The 17615-nt window shown below is 50.0% G+C and overlaps 1 protein-coding gene across 1 annotated transcript in view; it reads left to right on the top strand.

Annotated features, from left to right (window-relative positions):
* The window catches only part of FLNB (filamin B, beta), a 99381-nt gene that overhangs the window by 77249 nt on the left and 4517 nt on the right, over window positions 1-17615 (top strand). The window contains exons 36-44 of the mRNA XM_010851928.1: window positions 388-546; window positions 841-1044; window positions 1943-2095; window positions 2197-2319; window positions 4982-5248; window positions 5851-5988; window positions 7344-7459; window positions 10698-10830; window positions 13575-13751. Of these exons, the coding sequence (XP_010850230.1) occupies window positions 388-546; window positions 841-1044; window positions 1943-2095; window positions 2197-2319; window positions 4982-5248; window positions 5851-5988; window positions 7344-7459; window positions 10698-10830; window positions 13575-13751 (1470 nt within the window). The remainder of the gene's footprint in view (window positions 1-387; window positions 547-840; window positions 1045-1942; window positions 2096-2196; window positions 2320-4981; window positions 5249-5850; window positions 5989-7343; window positions 7460-10697; window positions 10831-13574; window positions 13752-17615) is intronic.

Raw genomic sequence — 17615 nt, 5'->3', positions numbered from 1 at the left:
GAAAACTGAGGGTTGGAAAGACAGCGGGTCAGCTAGGTTCATGGGTATTCTGGGATTCAGGTGGAGATTATCTGACTCAGAGCTCTGCTCCTGACTCCCATTGTGCTGTGTGTTTGAATCCTGCTCTCAGTGGGATATAAACATGGTCTGTGTGGACCCAGGTCTCTAGTTCCTGCCAGCTACTAGTCTTCCCAGTAACCAGGCATAAGTAGCAATCATTCTTTCTTGGTTAGGTCTAATCATTGTCTGGGGCACTTTTTTTTTTTTCCACTTAACTTTGCTTAACTAATTCTTGCCTATCCACCTGTAAATGGTGTGTGATATGAGGGCTCTGGAGAGTCAGGGTGACCATGTGTAACCGAGCTGTGTTGGGGTGGTGTTTCCCAGACGACAGCAGACGGTGCTCTCAGGTGAAGCTGGGCTCAGCCGCCGACTTCTTGCTTGACATCAGCGAGACTGACCTCAGCACCTTGACGGCCAGCATCAAGGCCCCGTCCGGTCGTGACGAGCCTTGTCTCCTGAAGAGGCTGCCCAACAATCACATCGGTGAGCCCAGGTTGCCATCTTGAGTGGGAGCTGGGGATTCCCACCATGTCGAGGATCCCAGCCATTGCATGGGAGATTGGTAGCATCCTGAAATATGATGTGATAAACCCGCTGGGTCACATGCATGGTCAGAATCCAAACACTTCCACCTTGGAATGTTTACAACCCTCTTGGACATTGCTAGAAAGTAAAGAAAGAAGTCCTGTTTCCATTCTTTCAAGCTTGTCTCCCTTCTGCTTCCTCCCCTTTACTTCACCCTCCCACCCACAAACCCCAATTTGTGCTCCGGTCCAGGCATCTCCTTCATTCCCCGGGAGGTGGGTGAACACCTGGTCAGCATCAAGAAGAACGGCAACCACGTGGCCAACAGCCCCGTATCCATCATGGTGGTCCAGTCGGAGATTGGGGATGCCCGCAGAGCCAAAGTCTATGGCCGTGGCCTGTCAGAAGGCCGGACTTTCGAGATGTCTGACTTCATTGTGGACACGAGAGATGCAGGTGTGTATGGGGGTGGACCCAGGGGAAGAGGCCCAGTCCTTTGGAACTGGCTTCTTTTGCTCAGATTGTTTTGCCTTTTTATCCTGCGAGCTTTCTTTTCTTTCTAAGCATCCTTCAAGCTATCGATCTTTAGACATGGTTATCATTGCAGCCCAGGGTTAGGCGTGAGCTGCTTCATTATCGATACTCCCACCATTGTTCTCAGCTTCCCAGGGTCTCCTTGCCTCATCCTAAGCTAAGAATGTTGGGCCAGCTGGCCCAAGGTCATGTTTAGCTGAGCAGGACTTTCAAGGAAATGAGGAGTTTCTTCCTGTTTGCTCTTGGATGGTCTGGATTAGCTTGGCGTGCTCCAAGCTACTCCACCTTCCAGAGTCATGATCTTCTGCCTTCGTGAGTGAAGGACTGCTTCACTGACTTCTGGACAAAGTCACATTCCCCAGGGAAGGAGCTGGAGAATTTCTGGTCCTGATAGGCTGATGTTCTCTGTTGATTCCTCAAGTTCTTAAAGCTTTAAATCTGCTGTCTTAGTGGGTCCCTGGCAGGACAGCCAAGGCATCTAGGAGCAGTTAGAAATGTCAAATTCTCAGGCCTGCAGCTGGTAATAAACCTCCAGGCAGTGCATGCCTTTCTTGGAGGCATAGGGGGAATGTATCTTCCCCAGGTGGTCGGTGGGATGTTAGTAGAGAGCCTTGAGAAAAAGGTATGGTCAAGGCCATATTCAGCCAGGTTATTTATTTCAGTGCAGAAACCTGTAGTTGACTCTTCTGCCCAGGGCTGTCCCACAGGGCCACTGTTACTGTCTTTTCTGTTGTCTGGAGCATTTGCAGGGGTGGAGGTCCTTTCTGCTCCCCTTGGTGATGAGTTGCTGTCACAGCGGCCCCGGGCAACTGTGTTGCAGGTTACGGAGGCATCTCCTTGGCGGTGGAAGGCCCTAGCAAGGTGGACATCCAGACCGAGGACCTGGAGGACGGCACCTGCAAGGTCTCCTACTTCCCCACTGTGCCTGGGGTTTATATCGTCTCCACCAAGTTCGCTGACGAGCACGTGCCTGGTGCGTGTGGTCTCTCTGTTGTCCGCGTCCGTTGCTTGGTTTTCCGTAGACACTGTTTGTGGGCTCTGGGCTGCTCTCAAGGGCCCTCTCGGTTTTTGCAGGGAGCCCGTTCACCGTGAAAATCAGCGGGGAGGGAAGAGTCAAGGAGAGCATCACCCGTACCAGCCGAGCCCCGTCTGTGGCCACTGTTGGCAGCATCTGTGACCTGAACCTGAAAATCCCAGGTGAGCCTGAGGGGCTCGTGGGTCCAGGCAGTGGGCGCTACTGGAATCCAAGTCCGGGCTTGGCCCAGAAGGTACCGTCCGTGTCTGCTATGGAGGACTACTTTTTGAAAGTGAAAGTGAAATCGCTCAGTCGTGTCTGACTCTTTGTGACCCCGTGGACTGTAGCCTACCAGGCTCCTCCATCCATGGGATTTTTCAGGCAAAAATACTGGAGTCGGTTGCCATTTCCTACTTTTTGAATTTAATTTTATTTATTTACTTGTTTTCACAGAGGCCTATCCATGAAAAGTAAATCTATTTACTTATCCTTCTTCCAGGTGAAAATAGCTTTATCACATCCCATGGGGGAAAAATAGATAAGCTTTGAGAATTTACTGTCTGTTAGCTGGACTAACAGTGAGAGAAGTGACCCTACTGATATTCATATTTGCAAAGAGGTGTCAGCCCAGTGACATCTTTCTGATTCCCATTTGTCCCTTTCATTCTTAAAATTGGAATGAGGGCTGGGGTGCGAGCCTGGGTGGGTGGCTGGGCCACAGCTAGCCCTTTGCCCAAATTAGCCAGTCAGCAGCCTTAGTCTGTCTGAAATGTGGCCCAGTTTCTTTCTATTAAGCAGTGACTGTGTAAGTCACTTGAGGCTCCTCTGGCATGCGGTGTGTAGAGTTGTAGATTTTATGAGGACAGAAAATCTAAACAGTCTTCAGATGAAGCTCACGTTGTGATGAACTTCTGGCTTCTAGATAAAACTCCAGTGTCTCGCATCTTTCCTAACTTGTCCCATGTCCATTTGCTCTGCCTTCGCAGCAATACTTGATGGTTTCTTCCTTTCTGGATGTCGGTAAAAACCTCATTACTGGAGTGTCCAGACTAAGAAACCTTAAAGAGAGATGCATGGATTATGATCATAAAAATTCATGTGCCAGACTTCCCTGGTGGTCTGCTGGTTAAGACTCTAAACTTCCACTGCAGAGAGTATGCGCTGGTTCAATCCCTGGTTGGGGAACTAAGATACTGCATGCCTTACCATGTGGTCAAAAAAAAAGAAAGAAAGTTCATGTGTTCAAAACCGGGGGAAGTAAGTGTCACCTGGTATCCCACCGTCCATGGAGACTGTGGTTCATGTTTGAGGTCCAGAGCTGGACCTTGGGTGGCTCCAGCCTCCTAGACAGACAGGTTCCATCTCTGGTCGCACTGATGCAGTTCTTGCTCACTATATTGTAGGCATCTTTCCACACTAAAATACACTTCCCCATCATCTTTGATTGGCTGCGTAAGAGTCCATTTCACCTCTAGGTACATACACCATCATTTCAGGTACTCTCATCTCCATCCCTTGACCTCTTTAATCAGTGCCCTGTGACATCTCTCATCACGGTGGACTGATGCCCAGGAATGGGATTGCTGGGCTCACACATTTCAAATGCCGCTATGCCTCAGCAGCCAGTCCTCCAGAAAACATATTGGTGTTTCTCCCTTTCCCCACCGGTACTGAGTAGCACATTCTCACACTGATCAGTCTGATGGAAAGAAAGTTTGCAGCTCCATTTCTCCAGTCACTGGGCAGATGAACTGTGTTTTCATTTCTTCACTTTCCTTATTTGGGGAATTATGTTTCCTGTTCCCTTTATCTGTCTGTGTCTTCTCTTTGTGTGATGAGGACGGTTACCCTTTCTCTAAAGTCTCATCTGACTCTTGACTCCTTCCTCTTTTCAGTGTTCCCTGATGACTCTGGTGGAGACTCACTTTCCCCCTCCTTACCTAAAGCATCCCCTCTCGCCAACTAGAAGGGAGCAGAGGCCCTGCAGACCCAGGCCGTGTGGGGACACCTCCCCTCAACCTCCTTCCTGCATCCTCAGGGCTCAGAGTCATGAGTTGCTACCCGGAACCCGTAGGGCTGCAGGATGCGGTTTTGTGCTGCCCTCGATGATGGCATTACTTGGTCACCTTGCTTGCGGCACGCCTGACTCCACCGTGTCATGCAAGCACAAGTCGCTGGCATGGCTGAGCACGTCGTGTGGAACAGACACAGTCTGCTTCCTAATGCTGGGGACCCAAGGCGCTGTGTTTCTGGAAGTGCAGCCTCTGGTCTTCAGTTTGCTCAAAGCTTTGCTCACGCGTGGTTTTCCCTTTGCCACTGGAACCAACCCAAGTTCACTTTCTCCTCTAAATGCATTTAGACTTGTTACCTAGAAGAAATGCCAGTGCTTCTTGACAGTGCTTTTTGTGTTGTTACCTGTGGAAAAGAGCCCCTGTAAGCATGCCGATAGCCCCATGTCACATTGGCTTAGAAACATCTGAGCCATCATCATTATTTACACCCTGTGACTATCAGCTCAGGCTCTGGTTTGATACCTCTGTATGGAATTAACTCTGAGTTACTTCTGACTGAATTAACTCAGCTCCAGCCAGGAGGGCTGTACAGTGCCCCCAGAACGTTCTCTGCACTGAGTGGCCGGAGGGGCCCTGCTCTCTCCATGCTGACCACAAGCACCCGGGGGTTTGAGGGAGACAGGAGGGCAAGCATCCAGCTGGGATGAGAGGAAGCCTGAGCACCCCACACCCCTGGGCTGCACTCACTTTGCCTTCTTCTGCTTGCCCTGCATGTCCTGTTCCACCTCAGGCCCTCGTCCTGACCCTTCTGTTTCTCCCTGCCCCCTTTCAGAAATTGACAGCAGTGACATGTCGGCCCACGTCACCAGCCCCTCTGGCCGCGTGACCGAGGCGGAGATCGTGCCGGTGGGGAAGAACTCGCACTGCGTCCGGTTCGTGCCCCAGGAGATGGGCGTTCACACCGTCAGCGTCAAGTACCGTGGCCAGCACGTCACTGGCAGCCCCTTCCAGTTCACTGTGGGGCCGCTGGGCGAGGGGGGTGCCCACAAGGTCCGGGCAGGCGGCCCTGGCCTGGAGCGAGGAGAAGCCGGAGTTCCGGGTGAGCGTTCTGGGCAGCTTTCTTTTTGTTTGAGAAGACTGAGCTCAGCCTGGCGGCGTGAGCACCCTGTACCCTTCACCCTGTGCTGAAAGGAAGACTTTGTATGTGTGATTCTGACTGGTGGTATGAAGGGGCTTTCTTTAAAACAAGGTTTCCGTGGCTAAAGACATTTGGGAGTTGCTTGCTAATCCAAAACTAAACAAGTGTCTCCCTGAGGGACTTCTTGGAGCCTGTAATTTAAGGGTGAGTGTTGTGAGTGTCTCAGAGAGGATCAGGGTCATGAAACTGTTTGCAGAGCATCTTGCAGGTATGGAACATGCTAGAATTCTTTAAAACTGATGGCAGTGGTCCCTTGCAGTAGTGGTTGCTGGGTGGGAAAACCTGTACAGTCTACACAATCTCATCTTGTTCTGGCTTGGTTTGTGTGTATTCAAAAGACGCTCTGATGCCATGAACTTTGTGTAGTCATGGATGGTGCTTAGCACACATCTGCAGTGCCCTTGCTTGGGCTCTGCTTGGGATTAGAGAAAGAGGAAAGCGCTGGGAACAAACGAAACCCAGCACCAGGGCTCAGTCACTGACCAGATGTTTCTCTGTCTCAGCGGAGTTCAGCATCTGGACCCGGGAGGCAGGCGCCGGGGGCCTCTCCATCGCCGTGGAGGGCCCCAGTAAGGCCGAGATTACATTCGATGACCATAAAAACGGATCTTGTGGTGTGTCTTATATTGCCCAGGAACCTGGTAGGTACTCAGGGGCCAATGGAGGACATCATCCTTGTTTGGGGATGGTTGGTTGTAAGGAATAGAAACTCGTCAGGCTAGCACCAGTAGAAGAGGAGTTTTTCTGTATGGGCACATGGGCATGTCTCCTAGAAATCCAGTTGTGGTGTATCCCCCAGGCCTTGCAGGGGCAGGAATTCTTGTTCTCCCTGTCTCTTGGCCTCTCTCTTGGCCTCACTCTGTGTGCTCTTGTTCAGCTGGTTCATTGTCCCCACTGAGCAGCCTCTCTTGACCCGCCCTTCACCAGTAGCCGGTGTGTCTGCCCCGGAAGAGGGGCCTCAGCCTCTGAGCTCCCTTGAACAGGGGTTTCAACCTGTCCTGTGCCATGGATTCTTTGGCATCTGGTGAGGGCCCTGGGGACCATCTCAGGAAATATCTTTAAACACATGAAATAAATTACTTTGGATCATAAAAGAAATCAATTAAAGTATTGTTTTCAAAATCTTTTTAAAGGAAGAGATAAGTAACTTAGCAACGTATACAGGTTTTCATGAATACATTAAATCATATGACTCGGTGATGGTCTGTTAACTCCTGTAGTTTCTAAGTGGTAATGAGTATAACTGCTGTGTCAGGATACATATAAAACTGAAAAGTGATTGTTTTTTGGTGACAAACATCACAATTCTTAATGCACTGTGGTTTCTTGTCAGCATTTCTAGAAGAGGGCAATGCTGAAGTACAGTTAGGGGTTAGTAGAAATAAAGATACAGGTTTCTCCCATCCAAGTTTGGATCTCCTGAGTCCTGCGCACAGACCTGCGTGCAGCAGCCCTGCTGGGCCCAGGTTAAGGGTCCCCGCCCTTCCTCTTTGAACTTTCTTTAGTCATCACTCTGCTTCTACCCCTGTTGTCACAGTTTCTGTCCTACTCTTCATCCTTCAGGATCAATAATGGGATCCTGGCTACATGAAACATTCTTATTCTTAAGTATATAATTTCTGATACAACGCTTGGTCATAAGCCTCTCTTTTGGAAAGAAATTGGGCATACAGGCCAGATGTTGATGTGTATATGGGCTCACATATACGCAGGCAAAGCACAAAAGACACACTTCAGTGATTTAGTCTTTGAAATTGTTAAACACAGTATCTAAGATGGAAAAAAAATAAAAGAATATGTGCCCTCATTCAACTACAGAAATCACGTTGGCCTGGTGTGAGCCGGGTGACCCTCTCTGAACCAGCCAGTTATACAGCCATGGGCAGGGGGTGCTGTGGGCTGTGGCGGGGGGCCTCTCTTCTCCCAGAACCAGGCAGCTGCTCTGGGACTGCCCTCCCGGGATCTCTGACACTGTGGGACTCTCCTCTGCCCACAGGTAACTACGAGGTCTCCATCAAGTTCAATGACGAGCATATTCCCGAAAGTCCCTATGTGGTGCCGGTGATCGCGCCCTCGGACGACGCCCGCCGCCTCACTGTTCTGAGCCTTCAGGTGAGACGCAAGGAAACATCCATCTCCTTGGCCACAGCCTGACCAGTGAGGCCCTGGACTCCCACGGCCCCTTCAATCTCCGACTCTGTGCCAAGGGCCCCGGCGCATTCTGACCACAGATGCCGCCAGTCGTAGGGGAGCTTTCCCGGGGCAGAGTCACATTTAGGACAGGAGACTGTTGGGGCAAGCAAAAAGCAGCCATGGTCAACAAAACTCCTTAGCATTTGGGAATGAGTTTGTTTTCTAAATATTTATCCAAGAGAAACAAAGAAGGCCTGTTAATCGTTGGTTAAGGGATAAGGAAGGCTTTTAAAACAAAACAAACGCAAAACTAACAGTTCTGTGATGTTCAGCTTGCTATCATTGGCTTCCTTTTCCTCGAGAAAGTCAATTGTGATTTCTTTTACGAGGCTGATTTATTTATAAGTGTGTGCAAGCCACTGTGTTAAGAATTGTATTGGTGTTACTTCCCAGTCCTTGCAACAGCCTGGTGAATAGGTTTTTCTTGACCCTCCTTTTAAAGATAGAAAACCTGAGGTGCAGAGAATATACAGCTCGTAGGAGCCAGCTAGAGTGAGGCTCTAGAACCTTGCTCTTAATAGCCGCCACCTTAATGCCAGTCCTGGCATTGTGGCAGGTGGTTACGTAGCCCAACCTATTAGAATGGCAGGAAGTGCAGTTTCTCACCCTGGCTTAAAGAGGGCACACCATTCAAGGTTGCATTAGAGTCTTCAGCAAACTAAGAACATTGGGGATCCCTTTGGGTCTTAGGACACTGAAGATAACTAGCTGTCTGAGTCAGCTATAGCAATTTGGCTGTGAAATAATACCAGAATACCAAAAGATGATTTCTGGTTAAAGGGATTTCTCTAGAACCATCGGTGGCCCCTGGGTCTTGAAAATAATGGATGGATGAAAACTCATCCTTGTATCTCAGATTGATGATTGATATCTTTGGACCTGGGTCCATGCACTCGGTTTAAAATATTTGAGAGTCTGACTCTTCCTGAAGGGAAACTGGTACTGCTAGCTGTCCCAAACATTAGGGAACCCAATCAGAACCCCAGCCAGAGTCACAGTCTGCAGATTGGAGCGGCCTCCGGTGAGTGCCACGGGTGCTGACTGGTCACGGCAGTGCAGATGTTTTTCTTGTGTTTCATTTAAAGGCTTCTTAACAGAAGTCGCTTCTGTGGCCAACTTAACTAAAACCTACGGAGGGAGATAAACCCAGCATTTGTTGAGGGGCTCAGAGCTGCCTTCATGCATCTCGAAGATTTCTTTTGGATCTTCCGAGGTGTTTATCTCCCTCTTGAGGATTTAGTGGCAAGCGGATTCAGGTAACGTAAATGGTTCCATCCAAAAGGAGCTGATGTGGAGTAGTCACCTCCAAGAGACTTCTGTCGAATCCTCTTACGACAGCTTGGTCATGAAATACTGAAATAAGTGTGCAGCAGGCTGGTGTGTCCATTAAGCTTGTGTAACCCGCTGCCACAACAGGACGGACTTGTGTGTCAACTTGGTCCCCTGTTCTCCCCTTGTTACTTGATGCCAAGGGATATGTAAAGTATTTTCTGGAGGTTTACTAGCAGGCTACATGGCAACATCTGGGCCTGGTTAGGAAAGACAGGCTTGTTTTTGTCTCGCGTTTGAGACTTTTTAGAAAATTGGAGTCGGCTGGCATTCTGTAGGGGAGGCGGTTGGATGAGGGTGGTCTGGTGATCAAAGACTCTGTAATTTTGGGTTCGTTCCTCCCTCGTCTGTAACTCTAGGGTGGCTCGGTCTAGTAGAATGTTCTGCAACAGTGGGAATGTCCCATATCTCCAGGGGCAGCTGTGAGCCACTTGCAACTCTTGGGCACTTGAAATGTGGCTAGTGTAACTGAGGGACTTAATTTTACAGTTGAACTGATTTCAGCTTATATATATATTTGTTTATATATATATATTTCAGTTTATATATATATATATATATATAAAACCACATGTGAGTAGTGACTACTCAACTAGACGGCACTGCTTTAGCGCCTTGCCAAGGTGTAATCCTTGGACCAGCAGCCTCAGCATCGCATGGGGACTTACTAGAAACCTGGAATCCTAGGCTCTGGCCCCAACCTACTGAATCAGAATCTGCATTTTCACAAGACCCTCGGGTGCCTCGGTGGCACGTTGAGTATGAGCCGTGCTGCTTGAGAGTTATCATCTGAGTAGCCGTCCGACCAAGTTTACATCAAAACTGTTGCCTTGTAAAATTTTGCTCTTCAGGACTGGCCAATCTTGAAATACCTCAAGCATCTGAACTTCTAATCCCTTTTTCCCAGCAGAGGATACAATTTCCAGGCGAAACCATGGAGAGTGAAACTCATCCAGTAAAGAGCAAAAGCTATACTTCTCCCATTTTTTTTTTTGGTGGAGGGGGGGACACTGAAAACTTCTAAATGTGTGTTAATATATAAGGAGAAGCTGACATTTCTGTTTTAAAACTATTCGATGTATGGGCCAGGTCCTATGCTGAGTGCCTTGAATGCACAACTTCGTTTAATCCTTGTACCAGCTCTCTGAGGTAGATTTTAGTTATCATGCCCATTTTTACGGATGAAGAAACTATGGCTCAGAGAGGTTCAGCAGTAGTTACATACCTAGGAAACGGCAGCAACCCCAGGTCCTGCTGATTTTTAACCACCGTGCAGTACTGCTTGAAAGAAAAATCATGGGTAGCCCTTTACAGATTTATTAAAAGTTCTCTCCATCTCCACCCATGAGATTAAAAAAAAAAACTTTGTTCATGTTAGTGACTGCATGGTTTTATCAGCTGCTAGGTTACTTCTAAAACTGGGGTGGAGAATGGAAGGGTTTTTTTGGTCTTTCTTTTTTTTTTGGTGGTTGCTGGGGGTGGATCTGGAAGATCCTGGGTTTTCTGGCTTGTACAGGTTTCTTTGGGATGCTGAAACTGTAGTCCTGTTGACCAGGATGTCTCGAGTCTCCAAACCCAGGAACCATGTCTGAGTCAAGATGGTTTAGATACAAGACTGTGCAGATGTTTATCTCTGCTTTCCTATATTTAATGCTGGAAATGTGGAATTACTCACCTGCTCTTTTGTTGGCAGATAATACATAATAAAACATGTTCCAGGCCTATTTGCATGAGAACTACCCCCCGATAGGAATCCTAGGTTGGCATGGTGTGTGCTGCTGAGCAAGAAAGCCAAGGGCTGTAACAAGTCTCATGTGTTGACTTCTAGGAATCGGGATTAAAAGTTAATCAGCCAGCCTCCTTTGCTATAAGGTTGAACGGGGCAAAAGGCAAGATCGATGCAAAGGTGCACAGCCCCTCTGGAGCCGTGGAGGAGTGCCATGTGTCTGAGCTGGAGCCAGGTAAGTGCCAGCGCCCCCACCCAGGGATGTTTCTGCAAGTGACTGCCCCAGCAGAGGAGTCGTCGGCCTTTCCGGGGCCTTCGGATTCCCTTTGCTATTGCCAGACGCTGTTTACAAATGAGGGTATAAACATTTGCTAGGGACAGGCTTTGAGATATAACACCCCTTCTATTTTTTTTTTTAACAAATATGTCTTTATTTTCGGTTGTTTTTCAAATTCTTTCACATGACATTCATTGTGATGTTCTCATCTTTTAAGTAAATATCACAGATTTTTACTGTTGACCTTATGAAATGAATAAGTACACTTTGACTTCAGTTTACTCTGAAGGGAAGGTTGATTGATGTAAATGATAATCTGTAGTATTCCCTGGTGGTCTAGGGGTTAGCGCTCTGCACTCTCACTGCTGAGGGCCTGGGTTCAATCCTTGGTTGGGGAACTATAACCCTGCAAGCTTTGCTGCCAAAAGAAAAAAAAAGAGATAATCTGAGTCCTCAATAGGACTTAGCATGGGATTTTCTTGCTCGCCACCTTGGTTGGTGTATGGAATTGTGTGATGTCAATCAGCTTTAACAAGACCATTTTGCAGTGAGCAAATATGAAGTGTCAAGAGTTGACAGGAAGGTAAGACTGAGGAAGACATGACTCCTGCTCCTCAAGGAGGAGCACAGACTCTAGGGAGGACCTAGAGAGAGTGAGCCAGAAAAATGCAGTGCCCTGATGAGGATCCCTGCTGATCACCAACAGCACAGGAGATTTGAGAATCTAATGGTAAAGATGATCAGAGCAGGAGAGGAAAAGGGTTTCTGCCTTGACGCGGTCAGGAGGACTTCTCAGAGAAGGTAACATTAAGTGTGGGCCCTGATGCATGAGGACGGGCCCTGCGACCACTGCCCTTGCTGGGTGTTTGCTGTGTGCCCTGCTCTGTGCACAGTGAGGGTAGACACTTGAAACCTGGGTTAGCATTAGATAATCGGATTAGACCAGATTAGAAAGAGTGCTTTGGTTCATCTGAAAGACATGGTCATGAGCTGATGCTCCCAGAGTGGTCCATGTGAGAAACTAGCATTAATCAGCAGTGTTAGAAATGCAGAGGAAGGACTTGAGGGCAGAGCGCAGTTGGCCATAAGGAATGAAAGTGAATTCAGGAAGGTTACATGTAGCTTGGCGATAGGGTAGAAAGACGATGATGCAGTTAGGAAAACTCAGGACAGTGGCCGTGGGTGGACGAGGGTTGGTCGATGCCTTATTACAGAGTTTCAGTTCAGTTCAGTCGCTCAGTCATGTCCGACTCCTTGCGACCCCGTGAACTATAGCACGCCAGGCCTCCCTGTCCATCACCAACTCCTGGAGTTCACCCAAACCCATGTCCATTGAGTCGGCGATGCCATCCAACCATCTCATCCAAAACCATGTCCATTGAGTCGGTGATGCCATCCAACTATCTCATCCTCTGTCGTCCCCTTCTCCTCCTGCCCTCAATCTTTTCCAGCATCAGGATCTTTTCCAGTGAGTCAGCTCTTGATAAATTACAGAACACCCATCTCAAACCAACTCATATAATAAAGGGGGTCCATTACACACATTAAAGGGATCTGTTCAGGATCTAAGATGGGTTTCAGTGACAATTTAATTCAGCCATTCAGCTACTTTGTCCATGGCCCCAAACATCTCTGCTTTTTCTTCTGATCTGTGGGCCTCATTTTGCAACAGCCTTCCTCTTGGTGGCAAGATAGCTGCAGCAGCACACAATGCTAATCAAGGGAAACATCCTCTCCTCAAGATTCTTTCTCAGAAGATGCTCCTTTTGCAGAAGTCTTCAGCAAACCTCCCTTCTTATCTCACTGAACACACATGCTCCTTCCTGGTCACTTCCTGTGGCTAAATGCTATGTGCTAATTGAATTAGGCTTGGGGGAAAAGGGATTTCTCCCCTCACTCTTCCCCATTAGCTTGACCCAGTCAAGGACCATCCCTGGGGGTGGGATCAATTTCCCTTGAAACACATTGGCTTTCTGAGAGGAGGAGTGGTTCCCTGGTGGGGGATGGTGCAGCGCTGAAGGATATATGGGTGACAGTTCCATGTGGGGAGAGTCCAGAAGAGACTAGAAGAGGGTTTGGGTGGAACTTTGAGCAACAGAAGTTCTAAAGCGGGTGGAGGGTACGAGGAGCCAGGGAGCGGCCAAGAGACCGACTGGAGGAGAACAGACTCTGCCTCCCAGCTGAGAGCCCTTCAGGAAAGAAGTAGGCTGTTGAGGGGTGCGTGATGGGAGGATATTCTAGGAGCCCATTTCAGCTAACAGATCCTCTTGCCACAGGCTGTGACCCAAACACAGAGTGAGAAATCTGGCTGTTGCCTTGTGGGGCAGCTGCTAGCTTGGAGCTTACTTAAGGAGCATTAATGTCCGATGAAACCATTTTCCCCCCTACAAGTGGCCAAGCGGAGAAACTTTGCCAGAAGTGAGCTTTCCATAAAAGAAGCGTCCCCCTGAGGCTGAGGCCACAGGGGATTAAACACTGCGTTCGGGACCTGGATGCATTTCCTGCAGGGCAGCCTAGGGACATGCAGAGAGGCCCGTCTGGTTTAGATCACCAACACTGGGCGCTAGGCTTGTGGGAGAACCATGGTCTCGTTAGTAACCTCAGGTGGGCCCTCTCAGGTTGGCCTCCTGTCTCTTGTCCCCACCCATCAGGGTTGTGTTCACAGGCCCCGTTTTACCCTGTGCCTTTGCTCATTCTCGCAGATAAGTATGCTGTTCGCTTCATCCCCCACGAGAATGGTATCCACACGATTGACGTCAAGTTCAACGGGAGCCACGTGGTTGGAAGTCCCTTCAAAGTGCGCGTCGGGGAGCCTGGACAAGCGGGGAACCCCGCCCTGGTGTCGGCCTATGGCGCAGGGCTTGAGGGAGGCTCCACAGGTAACATGCTGCCTCTGCCTCTCGTGTGCAACGAGCCTGCCCCAAGGAAGAGCAGATGAAGCTTTGCAAGCCCTGGGAAGCCAGCTGCCTACCCTCCCCAGGGAAACTGCAGTCAGCTGTCTTCCTTTGCCAGGTCCTTTTAGGATCAGGACACTGATAGGCAATTCAACACAGCATCTCTCGTTTTGAGGATCCACAGAGTTTGTGATGCATGTAATGGGCCTCCGGAGAGGTCCCCTACCTGCCAGCTCCCTGGGCTCCTAGAAACATATCAGATCCACAGTAAGACTTGTCTCAGCCAGGCTCCTTCTTATTCTGATCCTAACAGAGGAGGGGAAAATCCCCAAACAGTCAAATTCATCTTTAACCCTTGACAGAAATAGGGCGTGTTAGCTTGTAAAAAATATGGGCAGAGAGGAAATAGGTAAAGTTCCATCGTGCTTTTCGCCCCTCCCTCCCTCTGGGTCCAGGAGGAAGGAAGGCTAACACATCAAGGGAGGACCTTCAGATTGTCTCTCTGTTGGTCTTCAGTCTTGATCACTTGGTTTCTTGGCTAGTCGGTTCATTAAAGAAGCAGACATGGAGTTTTGCTTTTATTAAATAGCTATGGTCTTAGTGCTGTTTGTGTTGTAGTACAACTTGCTGTTGTCACCTGACATCCTAAGGAACTTTCTGTGTCAAGACCTACAGATCTGCCCACCGCGTGGTGGCTGCAGTTAGTGTCCGTGCTGTGAACACAGAGGTGGGTGTCGGCCACGTCCAGTGCGTCACTATCAGGCAAGGTGCCAGGGTGGGTTTCTCTGCAGGCCTGGATCCACTGGGGCACGGCTGGCGTCTGGGTGTTACTTTGGGCTCTCTTAGGAAGGCAGCCCAGTTTCTTGAGTCCCTTGGGTGTACACATTCTGCTCTTAGTGTTCCCCGGTTGGGTGAGTGAGACAGGAGACCCCTCTCGCCCATGGGCAAGGAGATGAGCAGCTGTGGTTGCCTGGCAACCAGCCCCGAGGAACAAGCATCCTAAGGGCCCGAGGGACCTGCCCAGGTGCAGGAGTGACTGACCAGCTGGCTAGCCACACTGAGACTCTGGGCCAAAACAGTGGCCTCAGCAGTACTTCCCACGGGGTCTGTGTGAGGACTCCCCATCTCCCCAGGCCCATCTAGTCTAGCTCCACACCGAGCTCTGGGCCAGCAGCTTGCCCTTTGTAAGAGGCACAGGACTGCTTTGGCCTGGGACATGTCCACTTTACAGATTAGCAACGTGGGGCTTAGAAAGGTTGGGCTGCTCCCCAACACTACTTAGTTTGGAGGGGCAGAGCTGAAATCTGTCTGGGTTCACAGCCTCGAGGCCTGTTCCCTTAGGCGCTTAGTTCTGCTTTCCTAAGTGGCTGACTTGCCCCGAGGCAGCAGCTACACCCCTGGCGCGCTTTGTGGGGTGTCCTACACCAGGACCCCTGTTTTCCCAGCTGCTTTGAAAGGTCCCCAGGCAGCAGCAGTGCGGGCATTTGGCCCCTGATGCACCATCAACCCTTGAAGCCCAGGCGGGGTCCTCTTGGCACTTGGAGCCCCAGCAGGCCTCAGGCCAGGACCCACCATGGCCACTGCGGTCTCCTGCTTTGCCAGCAGCCACCTCATCCCCTGGTGGATCACACCTGCAGTGCTGGGGCCTGTGGTGCTTCCTCTAGGCTGTTGGCACACAGGCCTTCTCAGGAGCTCGGGTTTCAGACTGTGCTTTGCAGGCACTGGATGCTGCTGAGGGAGGGAGCTGGTCTTCCAGGGAGACTCCCAGCCGGGAGCAGGAGGTACAGAGCGCGTCTGTTTCAAGCCCTGTGTAAATATTGCTCTTGTCAAGGGGAAGGCGTCTTGTTTTTCTAGCCCTCCCGCTCCCAGGCCTTTTCCCAAATCTCCATCCCCGGCTTACACAGCTGCAGTGTGTGTGGAATGAAAAGGTGTCTGTGTACGACTGCCAGAGGGCCCGCATCCTGACCCTCGGCACAGAGCGGGCTTCCCTGTGTTTTTATGGGTGGGTTTGCTGTATCTCTTTGCTCGAGCTTTGAATGGTCCATTCTGCAGGTTTTGAAGCACGGGAATGTGGAGAATTTGGGGTGGCACTCTTCGCTGCAGAGGGGCTGAGAAGGCCAGCAATTACACCAGGGAGTTCCAGGCTTCTCTGCTTGGAAGAGCCATTTTCTTGATGAAATGTTCCCGGAACCCCACTCTGCACAAGGTGTATGAGCACAACCTTGGCCCAGCACCCTTCACCCACCTTCAGGATGTAGTAGGGCTCCATCACACTCACAGGGACTCATCTGTACACACATGGCAATGCGGGGGGACACTAGAGAAAGCTTGAGAGCAGCAACGAAGATCCCGTGCAGCCAAAAAATTAATTAATTAAAAAGAGCAGCAGTAATTTTGGACTTCATAAAACAAACAGAAAAAGCAAATATTACACTAGAAAAATAACACGTAACAGGGCCATGCCCACAGATGTCCTGGGTCCTGGTTCTAGCTGGAGGCAGTGGTGAGAGGGAACTCCTGTGTGTGGACTTTTTTCCTCCCATCCACTCTTGGGTGAGTGCACTAGCTCTGAGTTAGACAGACCTTCTGTTTAAATCCCAGTTCAGTCAGTCCCCAGCTGTGTGACTTGGGATGAGTGGTCTGACCTCTCTGAGCCTCCACTTTCGTTCTAGTAAAACGGGGATAGTAAGGAACTCCACCTGATAGGTTGCTCTTGTCCTGTAATTCCTTATTTCTCTTTTTGCACCTGGTCTTCCTTTCTGGGCCCTCACAGTCATGATGAACTGATGCTTCTCAGGGATGGAGCAAGAGCAAGGCCAGGTCTTTTCATCTTCACTTTAAAAGTATCTCTTTTTCCTTATTGTCACTTGCAGCTACTTCCTGGAAATCCTGTCCCTTGTTTGCACAGCCTCCTCCCTTTACCTGCAAAGCCTTGCTTCAGCAGCAGCTGTCGTGAGGGCTTCTGAACAGCACATTTGAGATAGTTGGGGGGAACAGGATGGGGGTGGGTGTTGCTGGGACAGGAGCCTCAGGAGCTTCCAGAAACAGCTGGGTTGTGTTTGGGGTTGTGTGATAGCAGTTCCTTTGTTTTATTGATAACCAGAACAATAATTCTTTCTCTGGCCTCAGAGCTATAATTAAACCAAAATAGTTCCCAGCTGGGGCGGGGTCCAGGGCTCTGGGAAGAGCACAGCCCTGCACGGGAATGCTATGCTGAGGGTGCCCCATAGAGGGCGCTGCAGCGGGTGTCTGGGCCCTACCTCTTCCTGCCTGGAACTGGAAAGGGAGCTGGGGGCTTTTGCAGGGCCTCGGGCTCAGGCAGGAACGCCACTGTGATCGTTGGCTGGCACTCTGTCTTGGCCCAGCTTTCCTTCTATCACAAGGCAGGATGTCTGTGCAGGGGGCCCTTGTATACCAGGCAGGTAGGAAGTAGAATGTCCTGGAACTGGGTTAGGGCTTCCGAGCCAGCCAGCAGATAGGCTGGGGCTCCGGAGCCACACACACATGCTCCGATACCAGCTCTGCCACTTGTCCTGTAGCTCCGACTGGCATGTGGTTGAACTTCCCTGAGCCTCAGTGTTGTTTGCTAAAGAGGAATCACTGGGCGTGTAGAGCACTGGGCACAGGATCAAGAGTCAGAGAGGTGTGAGTGGTAATTAGCAGAGCTGCTGTTTCGTCGCCTTCTTGTTGCTGGTGTTCAGGGCACAGTGCGGGGGCTGGCAGATCCCAGAAAGACGGCTGGCCCATCTACAGGATGGTGTCTGGGGTGAGGAGCCTGAGGAGGAAGGAGGCAGCTCTGGGCGGCCTGGGCTTCTCCAAGTCTACCCAGAGGAGAAAGAAAAGGTCAGA

The sequence above is a fragment of the Bison bison genome, unplaced genomic scaffold, assembly GCF_000754665.1.
Source record: "Bison bison bison isolate TAMUID 2011002044 unplaced genomic scaffold, Bison_UMD1.0 scf7180017864304, whole genome shotgun sequence".
In the NCBI taxonomy this organism is placed as follows: domain Eukaryota; kingdom Metazoa; phylum Chordata; class Mammalia; order Artiodactyla; family Bovidae; genus Bison; species Bison bison.
The sequence above is the reverse complement of the archived record's forward strand: the minus strand, read 5'-3'. Positions and strand labels throughout refer to the sequence as shown.